The 22,096-nt window shown below is 38.5% G+C and overlaps 2 protein-coding genes across 2 annotated transcripts in view; both read left to right on the top strand.

The window, feature by feature from the left end:
- The window catches only part of Adamts6 (ADAM metallopeptidase with thrombospondin type 1 motif 6), a 214,240-nt gene that overhangs the window by 147,784 nt on the left and 44,360 nt on the right, over positions 1-22,096 (top strand). The window contains exons 18-19 of the mRNA XM_041663714.1: positions 17,046-17,209; positions 18,058-18,196. Coding sequence (XP_041519648.1) covers positions 17,046-17,209; positions 18,058-18,196 — 303 coding nt within the window. The remainder of the gene's footprint in view (positions 1-17,045; positions 17,210-18,057; positions 18,197-22,096) is intronic.
- LOC121455927 (40S ribosomal protein S6-like) lies at positions 10,104-10,900 on the top strand. Its single transcript, XM_041663716.1, has one exon. It carries the CDS (start codon positions 10,104-10,106, stop codon positions 10,851-10,853), a length of 750 nt encoding a protein of 249 aa, XP_041519650.1. The 3' UTR covers positions 10,854-10,900.

Below are 22,096 nucleotides of genomic sequence, written 5' to 3'. Positions count from 1 at the left end.
ATCTGGGCCTGCAGCTCCTTGCAGGAAGACTGAGAGTGAAGGTAAGCTCCCGAGACTATTCAGAGGCAGAGGGAGAGGATGGGGGGGAGGGGTCCAATTAGCCCTGGGAGAAGGTGAGGGAATCTTTTTTTTAAAATTTATTTATTTATTAAAAAATTCCACCTTCTCCCCTTCTCTCATTTCCCTCCCACTTCCCCTACTCCTCCTCTCCATTTCCTCTCCAGTCCTAAGAGAAGTCAGGGTGCCTCCCTCCTCCATCCAGGTCTAAGAAGGTGTGCATCCAAACAGACTAGGCTCCCAAAAAGCCAGTACATGCAGTAGAATCAAAACCCAGTGCCATTATCATTGGCTTCTCAGCCCTCATTGTCAGCCACATTCAGAGAGTCCGGTCAGATCACATGCTCATTCAGTCCCAGTTCAGCAGGCCTTGGTGAGCTCCCATTAGATCAGTTCCACCGTCTCAGTGGGTGGACACACCCCTCGTGGTCCTGACTTCCTTGCTCATGTTCTCCCTCCTGCTCTTCATCTGGACCTTGGGAGCTCAGTCCAGTGCTCCATTGTGGGTCTCTGTCTCTTTCTTTTCAGCACATCTGAAGGCCAGAAAATGCTGACGTATTTGCTAGGGGATGGGAGGACAAAATGTTCTAGAGAGGCAGACTACACACCCTGGTCCTTTCAGTCACTTTGTGCCCCTTCTTCAGTCAAGCTGACCTATTGATCACTAATTTATCTGTAAGTTTTATAGAGAGGTGCTAATACACCGCTTTTGACATGTATATTTTTGAACTTTACCTATTTTCTCTAATAACTTTCTAAAAGGTATGCATATATCTGTGCATATCTATTAATCTTTTCCTTTGTAAATTTTTAAAGAAACATCAACTTGAAAGCTTTGTTCATGCTGAGCAAGTGCTCTGAGCTAAGTATCCTTGGTGGATCATGTAGTTTCTGAGTCTCCAGTCATGCTTAGACACATTTCTCAGATTTTGATGTGACAAGAAAAAAGTCCTCTCATTTTTTTCTGGCACTGAGTAATTTAACTATATTTAATTTTAAATATTTATCAATTTGGCATTCATTCTTTTTCTTTTAACTTTTTTAGATGAAGTTTGTATTTCATAAGAGTAAGCATTTAGAACAATAGTTCTCAACCTGTGGGTTGTGATCCCTTTGGGACTCATGTATCAGATATCCTACGTACTAGAAATTTACCTTACATTTCATAACAGTAGCAAAATTACAATTATGAAGTAGTAACAAAAGTAAATTTATGGTTGGGGAGGTTGCCACAACATGAGGAATTGTCTCAAAGGGTTGCAGCATTAAGAAGGTTGAGAACCACTGATCTAGAGTTATCATTTGGCATCATTTAGTACATTCCAATCATTTTCAGACCCAGAAGAAAACCTTGCAAGCATTAAGCATTCCCCTTCCCTTTTCCTTATTCCTGCAGTCCTTGTCACTACCTTGTCACTATGGATTTGTACCCAACCTAGGTATGTCATATAAAGGAAGTATAATACTTTTGAAGTCCACTACATTATAGTAGGCATCAATATTTCATTTTTATATCTGTATAATGTATCGGCGTAAATAAATGCAAGGCTGATATTAAAGAATATATACAGCTTTAATGTTTAAATAAACTTACAGAACCGAGGTTCCCACGCAGCCGTTTCACAGGAGGCAGGAAAAGGGAGGAGCCGCCTACCGTGAGCCCGATTTATTCACACGCATTCGCCCGAGGCAAACCTTCCCCCTAAAGGGGCTGGCTTAACCCTACATCTCCCCCTTTTGTCTAAATAAGACAGAACTAAACCAAATATAACTATAAACAATAATAACAAATGATAAATATAACAAACAATATTGAGAACAAAAGTTTTGCTAGACATTCTATCTCAAGGAGTCTAAATAATGTAGAGAGTAACTACAATTAAATAATCTTCAACTCCATCAAAGATCTGAGAAGGGAATAAATATTACTTAACAAATGAGAGATATCCAAAATGTGCAACAAATGACAGAGACAACTGACTACCTGGGCAATCACCCAAAGTCTCGTTTGCAATGTTGAGTCAACCAACTTTGGCTAAGGCCTAACATAACTGACATACCATTATCAAATGCAAGGAACTTTCTTAGAATTATCCTACCCTGTCTTGGCAATATAAGACAATCCTGTTTCATATCTTAGTCAGTAGTTGAGATATGGGCTTTTCTTAACCCAAATTGTTCTGCCAAGAAGACAATCTCCCAGGGGAGTGTCTTTGGTGCTCAACGCTCTCTCGGGAGTAGAGTGGTGTTGCCAGGAGTGATTGTGTCTCGTAGGCACAGAATTCTAGGTTAGATTAAAGGCCATTTTCTACAGCTCTTCAAAGAGGCTGAAGATTATACTATCTATACTAAATATAATCTCTATGTATCTAAAAGACCTGATTAAACTAAAAATAAATATGACAAACATCTAATTCTCAATACCTATCTAATTTGAAAACTAAGAGAATAAATAACTGTGCAATATATAGGACAATGATCTTCACCTGTAAACAATGTCATTACATATCAAATGTAAACAATGTTATTACATAAATAGTATCAGAGGTAGAAATTTACATTGTGATATGATAGATGTATCCATACAATATAAGCATACTCTTATACAAAAATAAAGGTAGGAACACTCACATTCAATATTCAATATATCAATATACAAGAAAAAGTACCAATATAATTTTCTAAAAACAGTAAGTCACAAATACCAATCATCCCATCAAACCAGTTAATGCCCCCCCTTTTTTTAATATACCCCTAATTCCATACAATATCTCCCCATCCCCTCAACTCTAAACCAACCACTAAAAGATGTCCCTAACCCTGTGGGCAAACTCTGTTGGGAGAGGGGACGTCGTCCTCTTAGATTGCTTCTAGCTGACATGGGGGTGACGTTCTTCTTAGGGGCCCCAGTGAAAGCAAATGATGGTAAAATTCCCAAATTAACCTTTGATCTAAGAAAATTATAACTAGTCTCTGAGCGTTTTGAGAAGGTCCGGCCAGAGTGTTGTCAAAAATGTGCATCATTCGAAATTGTCTCCTGCAGTTGGTACCAAAAAACAGCTCTAATATTAGTGCTTAAAAAAAAAATTCATGATGTCATAAAAACCAGATTGAGTTGATGTTGTGGGGCCCCATCTTCATCCTGGAAACTTCAAAGATTACTGTAGGAAAATATGTTGCTTGTTATGGGAAATTTAAACATTAACAACAAGGACATATACTGATATATAAAGAAAAACACAGATATGAGGAAAGGCAAAGAAAGTTTATCAAGTATAAAATTATTCTTATTCTGTCCCATTTCATGGCTCCTGACCTGAGACAGAAACTCTGAAATATCTCTTATCAACAGGCTTGGAATTGAAGAGGGACTGAGCCATAGTCCAACTCCAAAACCAGCTCTACACATTTATAAAGAAGTGTTCAATAAAACATATAAATATATATAAAAATCAATACTTACAGTATGTATAGAATTTTATTGTTGATACTTAGTGGGTCGTAACTATTTTCCATCCATCAGTAATTAAATATTCAGGGTCCCTTAAATTCTTTGAAGATGAGTATTTTCCTGTGGAGATAAGAAAAGAACCCTGCCCCCAACCAATCTGTAAACCTTACCCTCAGTATGCTCGCCATCCTTGTGAATGAATTGTTATTTATCTTTTCCAAGTGACTTCTCTTCTTCAAACCGAACCTTTATTAATTTTGACGGTATCCATAATTTTTCCTCACCTGTGGAGATAAGAGCAAAACCCCTTCCCCAACGCAGCACATCTCCTGGCTTCCATTGTGAGGTCAGCACATCCTTGAAATAAACTGGTTGATGTAGTTCAGTGGACTTTTCCATTATCCAATGTCTTTCTGCAGCCGTCGTTCCCTTCTCATTAGCGTTGAGAAAATTCAAGGTTAACAAAGCATTTTGTAACCTATTTCTGGGGGTGTTTTCCACCCCTTTCTGTTTGCTCAACATATCCTTTATAGTTCGATTTGATCTTTCTATGACTGCTTGACCTGTAGGATTGTATGGTATATCTGTAACATGCTTGATATTGTAATAATCAAAAAAAGTTTCATTTTCCTAGAGACATAAGCAGGACCATTATCTGTCTTTATTTGTGTAGGTATACCCATGATAGCCATGACTTCTAATAAATGAGTGATTACTGAATCAGCTTTTTCTGAACTTAAAGCAGTTGCCCACTGAAAGCCTGAATAAATGTCAATGGTGTGATGAACATACTACAATTTGCCAAATTCTGCAAAGTGGAACACATCCATCTGCCAGATTTCATTCCTTTGGGTGCCCTTCAGATTAGCCCCTGCAGGCAGTGGCGATTGGTTATAGAAAGAGCAGGTAGGGCATTTCTTTACAATCTCCTTAGCTTGTTGCCATGTAATAGAAAATTCTTTCTTCAAACCTTTGCTATTAACATGATGTTTTTTTATGAAATCCAGAGGCTTGTAGCACACTACCAATCAATAATTGATCAATTTCTGCATTACCTTGTGCTAGAGGACCTGGCAGACCCGTATGGGATCGGATGTGTGTTATGTACATAGGGCAAAGCCTGTTCCTGATCAAATCTTGAACCTGAAGAAACAATAAGGTTAGTTCTATATCATCAGGTATAAATTCAGCAGTTTCAATATGTAAAATAACTCTTTCTGCATATTGTGAATCAGTAACTATATTAATAGGTTCTTTAAAATCTCTTAGTACCATAAGAATGGCATATAATTCTGCCTTCTGGACAGAATCATAAGGACTTTGTTCCACCTTACCCAAGTCTTCTGATTTGTAACCTGCCTTCCCTGATTTATTGGCATCAGTATAGAATGTACGGGCTCCAGTTATTGGAGCATCATGGACGATTCGAGGAAGGATCCAAGAAGTTCTCTTTATGAAGTTAAGCCGCTTGCTTTTTGGATAGTTGTTATTAATGTCTCCCAAAAAATTAGCACAAGCTCTTTGCCATGGTTCATTATCTTCCCATAATTTCTTTAGTTCATCAGCAGTGAAAGGCACTATAATTTCTGCTGGGTCTATGCCTGCTAGTTGACGAAGTCTCAGCTTGCCTTTTATAATTAACTCAGAGACTTTTTCCACATAAGTTTTCAGTTTCTTACTTGGTTTATGTGGTAAAAAAAAATCCATTCCAAGATAATATCATCTCTCTGCATTAAAATTCCTGTAGGAGAAATTTTTGACGGTAATATGACGAGAATACAATCGAGCTCTGGATTCACTCTGTCCACATGTGCCTGTTGTAATTTCTCCTCAATCATTGTCAGTTCCTTTTCTGCTTTAGCTGTTAATTCTCTGGGACTGTTTAAATCTTTATCACCATCCAAGGTTTTGTTCAAATGAATTATTAGATCAGGTGTTATCCCAATAGCTGGTCGTAGACTGGAAATGTCTCCTAACAGTCTTTGAAAGTCATTAACAGTCCGTAGGCGATCTCTCCGAATTTGTGCCTTTTGTGTCTTAATTTTTTGCAAACCTATTCTATAACCTAAATAATTAACAGAATCTCCCTTCTGAATCTTTTCAGGAGCGATTTGCAATCCCCATTTAGGTAAAAGTATCTGTATTTCTTCAAACAGTCTGTTCAAGGTATTCATGTTTGAATCGGATAACACAATGTCGTCCATGTAATGGTATACTATAGATTTGGGAAATTTCTTGCGTATTATTTGCAATGGTTGGTTCACAAAATATTGGCACAGGGAGGGGCTATTTAACATACCCTGGGGGAAGACGGCCCAATGGTACCTCCTTGAAGGTTGAGAATTGTTATAAGTAGGCACTGTGAAGGCAAATTTTTCTCTATCTTCTTTTTGCAAAGGTATAGTGAAAAAACAATCCTTTAAATCAATTACTATGAGAGGCCATCCTTTTGGTAATAAAGAGGGCAAAGGAATTCCAGATTGCAGAGGGCCCATAGGTTGAATAACCTTGTTGATGGCCCTGAGATCTGTCACCATTCTCCATTTACCTGATTTTTTCTTAACCACAAATACAGGAGAATTCCAAGGGCTGGTAGATTCTTCTATATGTCCAGCATCTAGTTGTTCTTGTACCAGCTGTTATAAAGCCTGTAACTTTTCCTCAGCTAAAGGCCATTGCTTTGTCCATATTGGTTTCTCAGTCAACCATTTTAGAGGCAAGGCTGTTGGTATCTCTGAAGGGACATCAATTGCTTGTTCTTGCACAGCCCTAATGGCCAGTTTTCTCTGTTTGTAATATCTTTTAATATTATTCCTAGAAATATAGGCTCTAGAAGTAGCAGGAATGTTAATTTGGGTATTCCATTGTTGTAATAGGTCACGACCCCATAAATTCATTCCAATATTGGCTACATATGGCGTTAATTTTCCTATTTGTCCCTCTGGCCCTATACATTCAACCCATCTCATGCTCTGCCTTACTTGAGATAGGGTTCCAATTCCCAGGAGCTGAACATTTACATTCTGAAGAGGCCAATATGGATGCCAAGATTCTGGGGTAATGATACTTATATCAGCACCTGTGTCCAGCAGGCCAGTAATAAAAATGCCATTTACACACACTCTCAGCTTAGGTCTTTGATCATTTATAGAAGTTTGCCAAAACACACGTGACTCATCTTTCTGATCAGTATTGCTTGTAACAGTAGGCATGTGGTTTCCTAATTGTCCTGACGAGGCATGTTCTCTGCAGAAACTGGAAATGACTGAACCATGTTTGCCATGGGGGCCTGTGAGGCCCCCTTCTCACGTTTCCCGTTTGTATCAGGTTGCCATGTCTATCTCTTGTAGACCTGCATTCATTCGTCCAATGTCTGCCTTTTCCACATCTTCTACATAAACCTGAAGGCTGAGTCCTTCTATTTCTGTTATTTCTAGAAGATGCATTATTATTATTTCTGAAAATCTGTTGTCTACAATTCCTTTTCATATGACCCATTTTGCCACAATTAAAACATTTGGTATTCTGGTGTCTCCTTTTACCATTGGAAATTGCTTCTTCTACCCATGCTTCAGTGCCATAGTCAAATGTGTCAACATTCAGTGTATGCAAGACCCATTCTTCCAAGGGCACTGATCTGAACTTTAAAGGCCCCAAGATCTTTTTGCATTCCACATTTGCATTTTCGTAAGCCAAAGACTCAATCATTATGCATCTTGCTTCTGGGTCAGATATCCCTATTTGTACAGCCTTAGTTAGTCTTTGTAAAAAGTCACTAAAGGGTTCTCTCTGACCCTGTTTAACTCTGACAAATGATTCCATTCTCTGTCCTGGGTCTTGTACCCTGTCCCAAGCCCTTAAGGCTGCTGTAGTACACATGGATAGTGTGTTTTCATCCAAATTAGCTTGTTCCTGAGGGTCAGAAAAGAGCCCTTCACCTAGAATTTTATCTAGGGAAATGTCAATTCCCTTCACCTTTTCCTGCTGTTCTAAAAGTCTAGCCTCTTGCCTGAATAAGCATTTCCATTTTAATTGCGGTCCACTCTCAAGGACCACGGAGCTCAGCTGGAGCCAGTCCGAGGGGGTTACTCTGCTTGTTGTGGCCCAAGATTTTAGCATCTCTTTAACAAAAGAGGCATGCATCCCAAAAGTCATGACAGCCTGTTTAATTTCTTTGAGATCATTCATACAGACAGGCTCCCATGTATCTTCCTTGATGACCCTAGGGTTTCTGGAACCAATCACCTTTTCTGTTGTTATTACTGGAAAGGCATGTAGAGCTGTAGGTAGAGCTTTGTGGAAATTGTCCCGGAGGGATTTATCCACAGATGTAGTTATAATTTGCCTTTCTACCCTTTGTTCTTCTTCATCAGAATTTAGAAATTCCTCAATCTTTTCAATTCTATTCACCATTGCTTTTTGCAATGTCTGAATCTCCTGTCCAGAATTATGTTCCAAAGCCTTCATTGAGGATTCTAAAGTATGAAATTTGTCCATTAGAGATAACTTGTCATCTTTGGACATAATTTTTATGGCATAAACCGTGCCTTCTTGTATTGACAATCTTTCTGCCAATCTGTCATAAGCTTTAGACAAAATTCGATTGTCACATTCAGCAGTTTTGATTCTCTCAGTTAATGCTTCAGTTCCTACAGAAAGGGACTGCTGGAACTTACGATCTAATTCAGCTGTTCCTTCTTCCATAGTAATGAATTTCTCCTTAACATCAGCCTGTACCTTTTCTAAATTTTGCTCAATTAACCGAGTCATGTTAAACAAAGATCCGTTTTCTTCCTGGAGAACTTCAAACTGATTCTTGAGAAGATTGTTGTCATTCTCAATAGTTTTTAAACGTTCAACCTCTGCCTTAAGAGACTCCATCATTTTCCTATTATCAAACCATATAGTGCTAAGGAAAATTACGAATCCCAGAAATATCCATAGATGTGGGGTGATAGACACCTCTTGTAAAATCTCCCAGATGGTACACTCAAAAAAGCTGTGAAAATCTAAAACAGTCACGTTCTCAGACATTTTATTTATAAAAGAAAAAATTCTTTTACCTGCAATGACCGGTTCCTGGCAGTGGTGGCAGAAGAGTCCACTTGAGTCCACGTGGCCTAAGTCTGAAATAAATGACTCAAAAACAAAAATTGGAGCAGACACCAGGCTGATAAATAGCAATTGGGCCAGAAAGGGAACAGAGAGAAAAGCCGCCAAAGTGAACAAATCAAAGGGATGCCGGCGTGTTTGAGCCGGCTCACAGGGCCACTGTCACGTGACCCGAGCGCTGGCTGGTGGAGGTGGGAGGGGAACAGAGACTCATCACGCTGTTACAGAGGCACTTGTGCCACTGTCAGGCAGGGCGGGGCCGGGGAGTGCTAATACTCCCATCCCGTTTGACTTTTTAGGGGGAACCAGGAAAGATTGTGTCGCTCAGAATCTCAGCTGCGCCCGCAGCCGTAGTCGGACCGGCAAGGTGCCGCGCACCCAGGGAGACCTCCGGGGGGAGGTGCCACTGGGAGCGGTCGCCCCCAGGAGCCTCCAATTTTGGGGCAGGTATCCGCAATGCCCCACGTTGGGCGCCAAATGTATCTGCATAAATAGATGCAAGGCTGATATTAAAGAATATATACAGCTTTAATGTTTAAATAAACTTACAGAACCGAGGTTCCCGCGCAGCCATTTCACAGGAGGCAGGAAAAGGGAGGAGCCGCCTACCGCGCGCCCGATTTATTCATACGCATTCGCCCGAGGCAAACCCACCCCCTAAAGGGGCTGGCTTAACCCTACAGTATAATATTCTGTTACAAGTTGGTTTTGCATTCATCCATTGATAGATATTTGGATATAGTAACTAATGACATAATACATACAAGCATTTGAGTATCTGCTTTAAATTGTTCCAGATAGCTACATAGACTATTCTTAAGAATGAGATGTTAGTTCAGTACTTTTGCCTTAGTCCTATTTCTTTTTTACATTTTCATTTCTAATTTATGTTGTCATCTTTGTAATATTGTTCTAGTTTCATTTTGTTGCTACAACAAAGACCTTAATCAAAGCAACTTAGAGAACAATTGGGTTTATTTGGCTTACATTACAGGTCACAGTCCATCATTGAGAGAACCAGGGCAGACTCAAATAGGAAACTTAAGCAGAAATCATGGTGGATGCTGCTTGCTGACTTCTCACTGATGCATGTGTAACTAGCTCTCTTATACAGCCTAGTCCTACCTGCCAGGAAATGGTGCTGCCCACAATGGACTGAACCCTCCTATATAAATTAATAATAAAAACAATCTCCCACACATATGGTACCAGGATAAGCTGATCTAGGGAATCCCTAACTAGACTCCCTTCTCTAGTGACTCCAGGCTTTGTCGGGTTGGCAGTTTAAAGCTAAGTAGGATAGCCATCAAGCAGATATCTGTAGCTCAGGTACAGGTCACACAAATGGAGGGAATTCTGGAAATGGAAAATCTGGATAAGCAAACAGGAACTACAGATGCAAGTAACCCCAATGGAATACAAGAGATGGAAGAGAGAATCTCATACATTGAAGATACACTAGAAGAAATAGATACACACGAAGATGAAGCTGAATATCTCCTTCCCAGCCACCGGCTGCCAGAAACTCATCGAAGTGGACAATGAACGCAAACTTCGGACCTTCTATGAGAAGCGCATGGCCATGGAAGTGGCTGCCGATGCCCTGGGTGAAGAGTGGAAGGGTTACGTGGTCCAAATCAGTGGCGGCAATGACAGACAAGGTTTTCCCATGAAACAAGGTGTCCTGACCCATGGCAGAGTGTGCCTGCTGTTGAGTAAGGGGCATTCTTGTTATAGACCAAGGAGAACCGGAGAGAGGAAGCGCAAATCTGTCCGAGGATGCATTGTGGATGCCAATCTGAGTGTTCTCAACTTGGTTATTGTAAAAAAAGGAGAGAAGGATGTTCCTGGACTGACAGATACTACTGTGCCTCGTCGGTTGGGACCTAAAAGAGCTAGCAGAATCCGAAAGCTTTTTAATCTTTCTAAAGAAGATGATGTCTGCCAGTACGTTGTCAGAAAGCCTTTAAACAAAGAAGGTAAGAAGCCCAGGACCAAGGCACCCAAGATTCAGCATCTTGTGACTCCGCGTGTTCTGCAACACAAATGCCGGCGTATTGCTCTGAAGAAGCAACGAACAAAGAAAAACAAGGAGGAGGCTGCAAAATATGCTAAACTTTTGGCCAAGAGAATGAAGGAAGCCAAAGAAAAGCGCCAGGAACAGATTGCCAAGAGGCGAAGGCTGTCCTCGCTGAGAGCTTCTACTTCTAAGTCTGAGTCCAGTCAAAAATAAGTTTGTAAGGGTAACAAATAAATGATCAGACCTTGAAAAAAAAAAAAGAAATAGATACACCACTCAAAGTAAATGGTAAGTCTAAAAAGTTCCTAACACCAAACATCCAGGAAGTCTGGGGCACTATGGAAAAATCAAACCTAAAAATAATAGGAATAGAAGAAGGAGAAGTCACCCAGCTCAAAAACCCAGAGAATATATTTAACAACATCAGAAGAAAAAACTTTCCTAGCCTAAATATGAACAAGCCTATAAAAGTACAAGAAGCTTACACAACACCAAATAGATTGGACCAGAAAAATCCCCTTGCTGCACAAAAATCAAAGCACTAAACATACAGAACAAAGAATATTAAAGGTGGCAAGGGAAAAAGGTCAAGTAACATATTAAAACAAGACCTATTAAACTTCTAACAGAGACTATAAAAGCCGGAAGGGCCTGGACAGATGTCTTGCAGACTCTAAAAGACCACAAATGCCAACCCAGACTACTATACCCAGCAAAACTTTCAGTTGTCATAGGTGGACAAAACAATGATGACAAAGTCAAATTTAATGTCTATCCACAAATCCAGGCCTATGAAGGTACTAGAAACACTCCAATCCAAGGAGGTTAACTACACCAAAGAAAACACAGGAAATATATAATCTCATACCAGCAAAGCCAAAAAAAAAAATGGGGGAAACACACAAACTCTACCAACACCATCACTGACAACAAAATAACAGGAATTATCTTTCAATATCAATGGAACCAGTTCCCCAAAACACAGGCTAACAGAATGGATGTAAAAATGGGTTCCATCCTTCTGTTGCACAAAATAAACATACCTCAACATCAAAGATAAACATCTCAGAGAAAAGGATTGGAGAAAGATTTTCCAAGCAAATGAACCCAAGAATCAAGCTTGTGTAGTTATTCTAATATCTAAAAAATAGACCTCAAACCAAAATTAATCAGAAGAGATGGAGGACACTTCATACTCATTAAAGGAAAATACTGAGATGATGTTTCAATTCTTAATATCTATGCCCAAACACAAGGGCATTTATATTTGTAAAAGAAACATTACTAAAGCTTAAACCACATATTGAACCTCACACATTAAAAGTGGGAGACTTCAGTACCCTACCCTCACAAATGAAGAGGTCTCCCAGACAAAAACTAAACAGAAATACTGGATTTAACAGACATTAGGAGCCAAATGGACCTAACACATATCTACAGAATATTTCAACCAAACACAAAAGAATACACCTTCTTCTCAGCACCCCACAGAACATTCTCCAAAAGTGACCACATACTTGGTCACGAAGCAAGTCTCAATAGATACAAGAAAACAACCCTCTTATCCTAGTAGATCATCATGGGTTAAAAACTGGATTTCCTTACAGAAACATTTCAATTTCATGAGGTCCCATTTATTTAGTGTCTCTCTTAGTTCCTATGCTATTGGTATTATGTTCAGGATGTTGTCCCCTGTTCCAATGCGTTCAAGATCATTTCTCACTTTCTCTCCTGTCCAGTTCAGTGTAACTGGATTCATGTTGAGGTCTTTGATCCACTTGGACTTGAATTTTATGCAAGGTGATAGATATGGATCTATCTGTACTCTCCTACATGGTAACATCCAGATAGACAATCACCATTTGTTGAACATGCTTTATTTTTTCCATTTTATAATTTTTGCTTCTTTGTCAAAAATCAGGTGTCCATAGTGTGTGGATTTATGTCGGGATCTTTGATTCAATTCCATTGATCCACCTGTATGTTTATATGCCAATACCATGGGGTTTTAAATCTGTAGCTCTGCATTTATTTATTGTATAGGATTGTTTTAGCTATCCTGGGTATTTTGTTTTTATATATGAAATTGAGTATTGTTCTTTCAAGATCTGTAAAGAATTGTGTTAGCATTTTTAATGGAGATTGCATTTAATCTGTAATTTGCTTTTGGTAAGATTCTCTGCCATTTTTTAATTTTATTTTTACCAATCCGTGAGCATGGGAGATATTTTTATCTTCTGATACCCTCTTCAGTTTCTTTCTTCAAAGATTTTAAGTTCTTGTCATACAGGTCTTTCACTTGCATAGTTAGAGTTACATCAACATATTTTATATTATTTGAGGCTATTGTACAAAGTGTTGATTCTCTGATTTTTTTTTCTCTGCCTGTTTGTCATTTGTTTATTGGAGAGCTACTGATTTTCTTTGCATTTATCTTGTATCCAGCCACTTAACTAAAGATGTTTATCAGCTTTAGGAGTTCCCTGGTACAGTTTTTGATGTTGCTTATGTATACTATCATATCATCTTTGGATAATGATACTTTGACTTCTTCCTTTTCACCACAAGAAAATTCACAGAATCAACTATCTTGGGCTCACAAGGCCTCACAGAGTCCAAATGAACAACCAAGGAGCCTACATGGGACTGACCTAGGCTTTCTATATATATATTACACTTGTGTAGCTTGGTCCTCTTGTGGGACTCCTAACAGTGGAAACAGAAGCCATCTCTGACTCTTTTATTGGCTTTTTGAACCCTATTCCTCATACTGGTTTGCCTTGCCCAGCTTGAGTACATGTGGAAGTACTTAGTCTTACTGCAACTTGATATGTCATGTTTTCTTGATACTCATGACAGACTGCCCTTAAGTTGGGAGTTGGGAACAGAGGTGAACGGTAGGAAAGGAGAGAGGGGAAACTTTGGCTGGCTGTAATATATATATTAAAAAGCTGGATTTCAACAATAGAAAGCCTACTAACTCATGGAACCTGAACAAGTCTCTACTTAATAACTACTGGTTCAATGCAAAAGGAAAGAAAGAAGCTAGGGACTTTGTGGAATTCAATTAAAATGAACACACAACATTCCCAAACATATGGAACACAACGAAAACAGTGCTAAGAGGAGTTCATAGCAATAAATACCTAAGTAAAGAAATTGAAGAGCTTGCATACTAGCAACTGAACATCACACCTGAAAGCTATAGAAAAGAAAGAAGTAAACACACCCAAGAGGAGTATATGGCAGGAAATAATCAAACTAAGGACTGAAATTAATAAAATAGAAACAAAGATAACAATACAAAGAATAAATGAAATAAAGAGTTGGTTCTTTGAAAAAATCAATTACATAGACAAACCCTTATCCAAAATAAATAAACAACAGAGAATATCTGAATTAGCAAAATGAGAAATGTAATAGGGGATATAACAATAGGCACCTAAGAACTCCAAAGAACCATTAGGTCATACTTTAAAAACCTGTACTGCGCAAAATTAGAAAATCTAAAAGAAATGACCAATTTTCTCCATATATATCACTTGACAAAGTTAAATCAAGATCAAGTAAACAGTTTAAATGGATCTATAGCTCATAGGAAATAAACGCTGTCATTGAAAGCCTCCCAACCAAAAACAAACAAATAAAAAAAAAAAACAGGTCCAGATGGCTTTTACTACAGAATGCTACCAGACCTTCAAAGAGGAGCTAATGCTAATACTCCTCAAATTATTTCACAAAATGGAAGCAAAAGGCACATTGCTAAATTCATTTTATGAGGTCATCCTGATACCCAAACCACAAAAGTATTCAACAAAGAAAGAATTACAGACCAATTTCACTCATGAACATAGATACAAAAATATAAACTGAATCTAAAAACACATAAAAATATCCATTATGACCAAACGGGATCCATGCCAGAGATGTAGGGATGGTTCAGCATATGAAAATTTGTCAATGTTAATATACCATAAAAAAACTGAAAGAAAAAAAAACACATGATCATCTCATTAGATATTGGGAAAGCCTTTGACAAAATCCAACACCTCTTCATGATAAAAGTCTTGTTTGTCTAGATTTGGGAAACAAGGAACATTCCTAAGCATAATAGAGGCAGTTTACGGCAAGCCTATACAATCAACATCAAATTAAAAGGAGAGAAACCCAAAGCAATTCCTTTACATTCAGAAACAAGACTGTCCACTTTCTCCATACCTATTCTATATAGTACTTGAATTTCTAGCTAGTGCAATAAAACAACGAAAGGAGATCCAAAGGATACAAATTGGAAAGGGAGAAATCAAAGTATTTACAGATGATATGATAGTATACATAAACAACCTCAAAAATTCTACCAGGGAATTCCTACATCTCTTAAACAACTTTAGTCAAGTGACTGGATACAAAGTTAACTCAAAAAAAAAAATCAGTTGCTCTCCCATATACTGATGATAAAAAGCTGAGAAAGAAATCAGAGAATCAACACCCTTTATAATAACAAAAAATAATATAAAATACCTTGGTGTAACGCTAACCAAGCAAGTGAAAGACCTGAATTACAAGAAATTCAAGTATTTGAAGAAAGAAATTAAAGATTTCAGAAGATGAAAAGATCTTCCATGATTATGGATTGGTAGTACTAACATAGTGAAAATGGCAATCTTACCAAAAGCAATCTACAGATACAACACAATTCCTATCAAAACTCCAACACAGACCTTAAAAGACAATACTCAACTTCATATGAAAACCCAAAACACCCAGGATATCCGAAACAATTCTGCACAATAAAAGAACTTCCAGAGTTATTAACATCCCTGGTTTCAAGCTCTGCCACAGAACTACAGTAGTAAAAACCACGTGGAATTCCCACGAGGGTATGTGCCCAGCTTTAGTGCATCTTGTAATGCCATGTTTGGTTGACATTCCTGGGAGGCTTGTTCATTTCTGAAGGGAAACAGAGGAGGAGTGGATCTAGAAGAGGCCTGGAAGGTGAGGAGGGAGGGCAAACTGTGGTCAGGATGTAATATATGAGAAATAAAATTAATTTAAAAATGTGTTTTAAAAAGTGAGGACAAAATTCTCTTATGACCTGGATCTATTTTCAAACTCTTTGATTCTGTTGTTCAGTTGTCTGTGCACCAGAACCACAGGTTTTCCCTCACCATGATCTTTTAACCACTCCTTTATTATTTAGAGAGTAAGTCTGCCCCCACACTTCTGCCCTCATGCCCAGCTCCTCTTTCATGTTTTCTTAATGCCCTTCTTATCCTCTCATATAAATGTTTCATTCATTTCCACTAATGACATTATGAATAAGTAATTACCCTCTCAACATTCATATGAAAATTATTGCAGTTCTTTGGTTGACATTGTTTTATTATTATTAATTCTGTTCTTGGGCAATTTCATACATGTATGTATATAACCCATCATTATTACTCTCTTTCCCCTACATACTTCCATCCTTATCAACTTCACCATCCTCTTTCCTAGATTTATGACTTGGAGTTTTGTTTATGACCATTTAGCGTAACCAGGGTCATCTGTGTGGTAATTGAATTGAAAGTATCCACTGGAGCCTGATGGGGTCACTAGTGGGTAAACAACTGAAGGCAACAAGCTCCCTTCTTCCTAAGTGTATCTGTAGTGATGGATAGGGAGGCCTGAGGACCTCCCCATCCCTGCCTCACTGTTAATGACCTTGTTACTGTGCAGAACTAGTACAGCCACTGTAAGTTCTTTTATTCCAATTTGCATTTAAATTAGAAACAGATGATATGGTGGCCCCCAAACAACTGTAGAGCAAGTGCTTAGGAGGCTAAGGAAGGAGGAGGCTTACAAGTATAAGATCAATGGGTTCTATCGAGAAACCTTGACCCAAACATAAAGCAAGGGCATCCATAGCCTCAGTGGCTGTCCTTGCTTTGCTTTTGAGACAAGGTCTCACTCTGCACCCTAGACTGGCCTTAGGCCATAGCCACCCCAACACTACTCATGTGCCTGGTACCATCTCATTTAATGGTAGATGTAAGCATGTAGGGAGAAAGGGCCCTGCCTCTACCCCTCAGGTCACCTGGCAGTCAGTTTCTTTCTGCCCTGGGGACCCAAGATATAGATATTATTCAAAGGTTTCTAAGTCCCCCTTTTTCCTCTGCATTTTTAATTTAAGAAGGTGGGGTCCCAGATAGGAATATCCTCATAATAAAGTCAGTCACTGTTTGGGAGAAATAAAAGCAACCAAGGGAAAGATGAAGTGAAAAAGGGAAGAGAGGGAAGACGGCCTAGCATTGTCTCTGAATTAAATGACTGTTCGTTAAAAACCTACTGCAGTAGTTGATCCATAATATAATACTAAATGAAATCTAACATTTTTAAGTAGATTGTTGTTCTCTTTTCCAGCTTTAAAATCTGAAGGGGATGATTACTATATTAATGGTGCCTGGACTATTGATTGGCCTAGGAAATTTGATGTTTCTGGGACAGCTTTCCACTACAAGAGACCAACAGATGAACCAGAATCCTTGGAAGCCCTAGGACCCACCTCTGAAAACCTCATTGTAATGGTAAATGTGTCTTTATCATTACATTTTCACTGTAATTTCCACATTGTGGGGTAGAAAAGGGCCATGTTTGATCAGCTCTGTTTTGCAGGTGATGGAATTAAGGCAAAGGTAAGATGATTTTATCCCGAGAGTGTAGACACTGCAGAGTGAAGTCCATAAATCTCTTGCCAACTGACTTTCATCTTTTTATAGTTTTTTGTTTGTTTGTTTTTTGAGACAGGACTTCTCTGTGTAGCCCTGGCTGTCCTGGAACTAGCTCTGTAGACCAGGCAGGCCACCAACTCAGAGAGATCCGCCTGCCTCTGCCTCCCAAGTGCTGGGATTAAAGGTATGTGCCACCACCCCCCAGATTTTCATGTTTTCTTGAGTAAAAGTTTTATGACCAAGCAGTATAAATGAAAACAGTGACATACTACTTATGAACAGAAAAAAAGAAAGATTTTATTAAAACTCATGTGCTTTGAAGCTGTGTTGTAGGCCACTGAGATGCTTCATCAGATAAAGGCGTTTGTCACCAAGCCTGAGTTCAATTCCCATGATTCACATGATAGAAGGAGAGAACCAACTCTGACAAATTGCCCTCTGACCTCTATACATGCTTCAAGGCATGTGCACACCCTCCCACCATTAAATAAACAAAAATGTAATAATCTTTTAAAGTTGTCGTGGGTTCAAGGTCAGCCTGGACCACAGAGTGAGACTGTCAAAAAGCTAAAGTAAATAAACAAATGTTCTAAATTTCCTGTAAGACATGCTCTATGGCATTTTCTTCTTCAGAAGAAATGATAAGTATCTGAATAAAGGCTCATTGTATTTTAATTATCTTCACCAGTTGTTTTCAATGGCAGGTTCTACTCCAAGAACAGAATTTGGGAATTAGGTACAAGTTCAACGTTCCCATCACTCGTCCTGGCAGTGGAGATAATGAAGTTGGCTTTCTGTGGCATCATCAGCCCTGGTCAGAGTGCTCAGCTACTTGTGCTGGAGGTAAGACACCCACTAGGCAGCCCACAGCTGGCAGTGTGGAAAGCAAAACCTACTCCGAGCTGTGTTTTTTGTTTGCTAAAAAGCTAATTGGTAACATTTTTTGCAGGTTTGCTTCAAGCTGTAATTTAGCAAAAGAAACTTTGCTTAATTAAATTACATTCTGTTTGTTTCAACCTCATGTAATTTACACAGATTTGTTGGTAAAATACATCTTGGCACAATGAGTATCTCTGCTGGTGCTTCTCCAAGACTATCTTGAAGGTGGGCTGTTTGCTTTTCATGAACACATTCTTGGTAAAGAACATCAAGAGTTTTAAATTAAAAACCAGCAAGAATCAGACGTCACAAGTGCAACTTGTTGTAATGGGGCATGAGAATGTATGTGTGCGTGTGTGCTTGTGTTTGTACAGTTGCGTGTTTCCCACAATCCTGTTCAAACTCCCTTCTCCAGCCATCAAAGTTAAGGGGCAGTATACTAGGATGCTGCATAAATTACTGGTGTCTGGATCTCTGGGTTAATGATGTTTAGTGACCCCATTATAATCCCTCAGCGAGGTAGATGTAGCTGGTAGGCAGTGGTTGGTGATGTGTTGGTTGTCCCATGTGCGTTTTTCATGGGTGCCTTTTCCCCACAATTTACTCTATTCCTAATCCTCCTCCCTCTAGTGGCCACCAATGCAATTCTTTACCTCTGGCTGGGAGAGCAGGACAGTTGGCTTCCTTCAAAGCCAACACCCTTGCTGCTTCATGGACTGGTGAGTAGAAGTGCTGTGCAAGCAGCATCTTCCTTCTCTCTGGAGACTAAATGCACCACCTCCACCACAAAGCTTTATTACAGTAGGCAAGAAGCAGACCCATCCTTTAAGGCCAGGGATGCCTGGAGTACCTCACCATCCCAAAACCCAAGTATACATTTAAAATGATAGTATTTAGAATGTTGAAATGGAAATAAATGACACATTTCCATTCTAAACTATGTAAAATATATGTATCCATTGGCTCTCCAAATGCTTCAAGTATTTGAATAGGAAAAGAATATTTTCAAAAATGATTATCATATGATAGAATCCATATTTTTGAGTCATTAAAGTTAAAATCATCCATTACTATGACCCTACTTCCAATAGTAAAGACTACATAACATGAAAAGTAAAAAAATATGAATAATGCTCTATTGATATTCATTCATGTGGGGCTGGAGAGATGACTCAGTGGTTAAGAGCATGCCTGCTTTTTCTAAAGGTCCTGAGTTTAATTCCCAGCAACCACATGATGGTTTATAACCATCTGTAGTGAGATCTAGTGCTCTCTTCTGGCCTACAGGCATGCATGCAGGAAAAATATTGTATACACAATAAATAAATCTTTTTGAAAGATTTCACTCATGTGAAATATCATAAAATACGGTTAAGTAGAACTTGCAATCTATTTTAAAAGTTCTCCTGTTCCCACCCATTTTATGTATGAGATGTCTTATGTCTCATAAAGTTTTCACCACTTCTTTTAGTAAAATAAAATGAGTAATACCATTATTCTCAACTAATTCACATTTTGTTCCCATAAGGGCCATTGCATTATATTTAATGTCATTTATACATAAAACTTTACTTGTGCTAATTAAATCACTTTTAGTTACTTTATGAATTAAATTAATCTTCCCCTTTGTACCAACCAACAAAAAAATCATTAAGATAGCATATATTTAAGTAGTATAAATAAGTAAACTTATTAAGAGTAGAATAAAGGATGAGTCCAAATAATTTAAGGTTTAAGCTTTCTAATAATACCCTAACGCTGAGGTCAACTAAGTTGGGGACAAGAAGGCTTAGTAGTATATTCAAGTAATCAATAGAATGCTGAGTGGGGGGCCCTGCTGCCTGTTCTTTGTGTTCTATTTGAGAATGGTTTAGACACAGTCTTGTCTGAGGCCAAGGAGAAATTAAATGAATTCCCAATGCTCTTTCAATCATATGATTCTCTTTGTTCAGAGAGCACATAATCCAACAAAGGTGGAAGAGGCATGAAAATTTAATTCAAAAGAAAATGATGAGTTTATTGAAGTAAAAAGTATAAAAAAATCTAAATGAGTTATTCTTTTTCATAACATTTATATTGAAAAATGGAAATGATTTGTGAATGAGGAAAAACCTAAATAAAAAGAAAAGCCCCTGGATGGAGAGGTTTCTTTTCCATGGTATAAACTACTTTGATCTGGGGCTGCCGATCTTATATTTGAAATGGTTCTGGAACCCCAAACTCTGCTTGAGTGTGAGTGACTTTGAGCTTTTATGACGTCATTGCTCTTGTTGAGAGGGAGGTCAGTGATTGGAAGTTGGCAGATGATGTGTGCAGAGCTGTCATTTGTCTTGGTCATCCAGTTGTATCTGGGAACCAGCTGCCTCAGCATCAGTTAGGGAATTACTGAGAAGCTGACTGGGGGCCCTATATCAGAACTTCAGAGAAACTGAATGGGGATTGTGTTTTCACAAGCGCTCCAGGTGGTTTTGGTACCCATACAAAATTTTGGATCGCTGTTGCTTTCAGAGCAACTGAATCCTAGCAGTGTAGGGATATAAAGTTCAGGGCCTGGTCATTGAAATCTGCATCTTTGAGAATTCATTTTGCTCCTAGTACAATATCTGATATATTCTAGGAAAATTATAAGCACTTATAAACAGTAAGTAGATATGAGCACCCATGAGACCATTAAACAATAATTTTAACAAATGTCTTATTTTCACTTTCTGGTGATGTGTAAAATCCCCTGATAAAAACTACTTAAGGAGGAAAGGACTTATTAGTCCCAATTCTAGTTTATAGTCCATCATTACACAGCAGCTCAAAGTCAAGACATAGGAACTTGAAGCAGCTAATCACATTCCATCCACAGTCAAGAAAGAGCAGAGCACAGTGGATTAATGTATGTATACATTCAGTGCTCTGCTTGTTTATTCTTATACAATCCAATATCCCTTACCCAGAGAAGGGTGCCACACACTGTTGGTTGGTTTTCCCACTAATCAAGACAATCCCCCATAGACATGCCCACAGACCAACTTAATCTAGACAATTGTCATTGAGACTCCCCTTGCCAAGTGACTCTAGATTGGGTCAAATTGACAACTAAAACTCAAAATCAAAAAAGTATGTGCAGCTCTTCTTTCCCCTGTAGGAAACTGGATGTCCGAGGGTATCTACATCCTGTTGTAGATACCAGCTATCAAACTTCCTCCTTCTATATGTGTCTTTATTTTTAATTCCAGATACTTTAAATAGTGGAAGCTTATGCTTGGAGGAAGTAAATTTCTTTAGAGCTCAGGAATGTTAATCAAAGAAGTCAGAGTCATCTACTATCACGCCAAAAAGGAATTTATTTACAGTTAAAGACCTTCTAGAAAAATATATTTTACATACATTTTACTCCAAAACTGGAGATAAAAACTAAAATTAGTTCTTAATTATGATGTTCTACTTTGATCTCACCAGGGAGGTTGTGGGAGCCTTAAAGCTCTCAAGATTTTAAATGGAAAAAGAGCAAGACCTCTCAAAGAACTTATTTGGAGTCTCACAAGACCCTCCGTGTTGTTCATTATTGGTCCATATGTGCTTTACTGACATCAATACCTAAGAATGATAGTTTTCTATGATGAGATGTCTTAAGATAAGAAATTAAAAACTGTTTTTCTGTCGCTTAGCAGACCCGATGACACAGCTAATATACAGGAAACATTGGTGATGATTCATTCCAAGTGATGGCTGCTCTGAGTCAGGGAGGAAGTGCTTCCTTGGGCTGATTGGGAACATTAAGACGCTATGGGGTGTTGTCTTCAGGATAAATGTGACTATTAAGACAGCTGTGATTATTCTGTGAAAACCCAGTACTTGAAAACTTTCCTACTT

Source organism: Microtus oregoni, unplaced genomic scaffold (assembly GCF_018167655.1).
Source record: "Microtus oregoni isolate MIOR12 unplaced genomic scaffold, Mior012 000014F_ref0000157, whole genome shotgun sequence".
Taxonomy (NCBI): domain Eukaryota; kingdom Metazoa; phylum Chordata; class Mammalia; order Rodentia; family Cricetidae; genus Microtus; species Microtus oregoni.
Note: the sequence above shows the minus strand (reverse complement) of the source record. Positions and strands in the feature narration are given on the sequence as shown.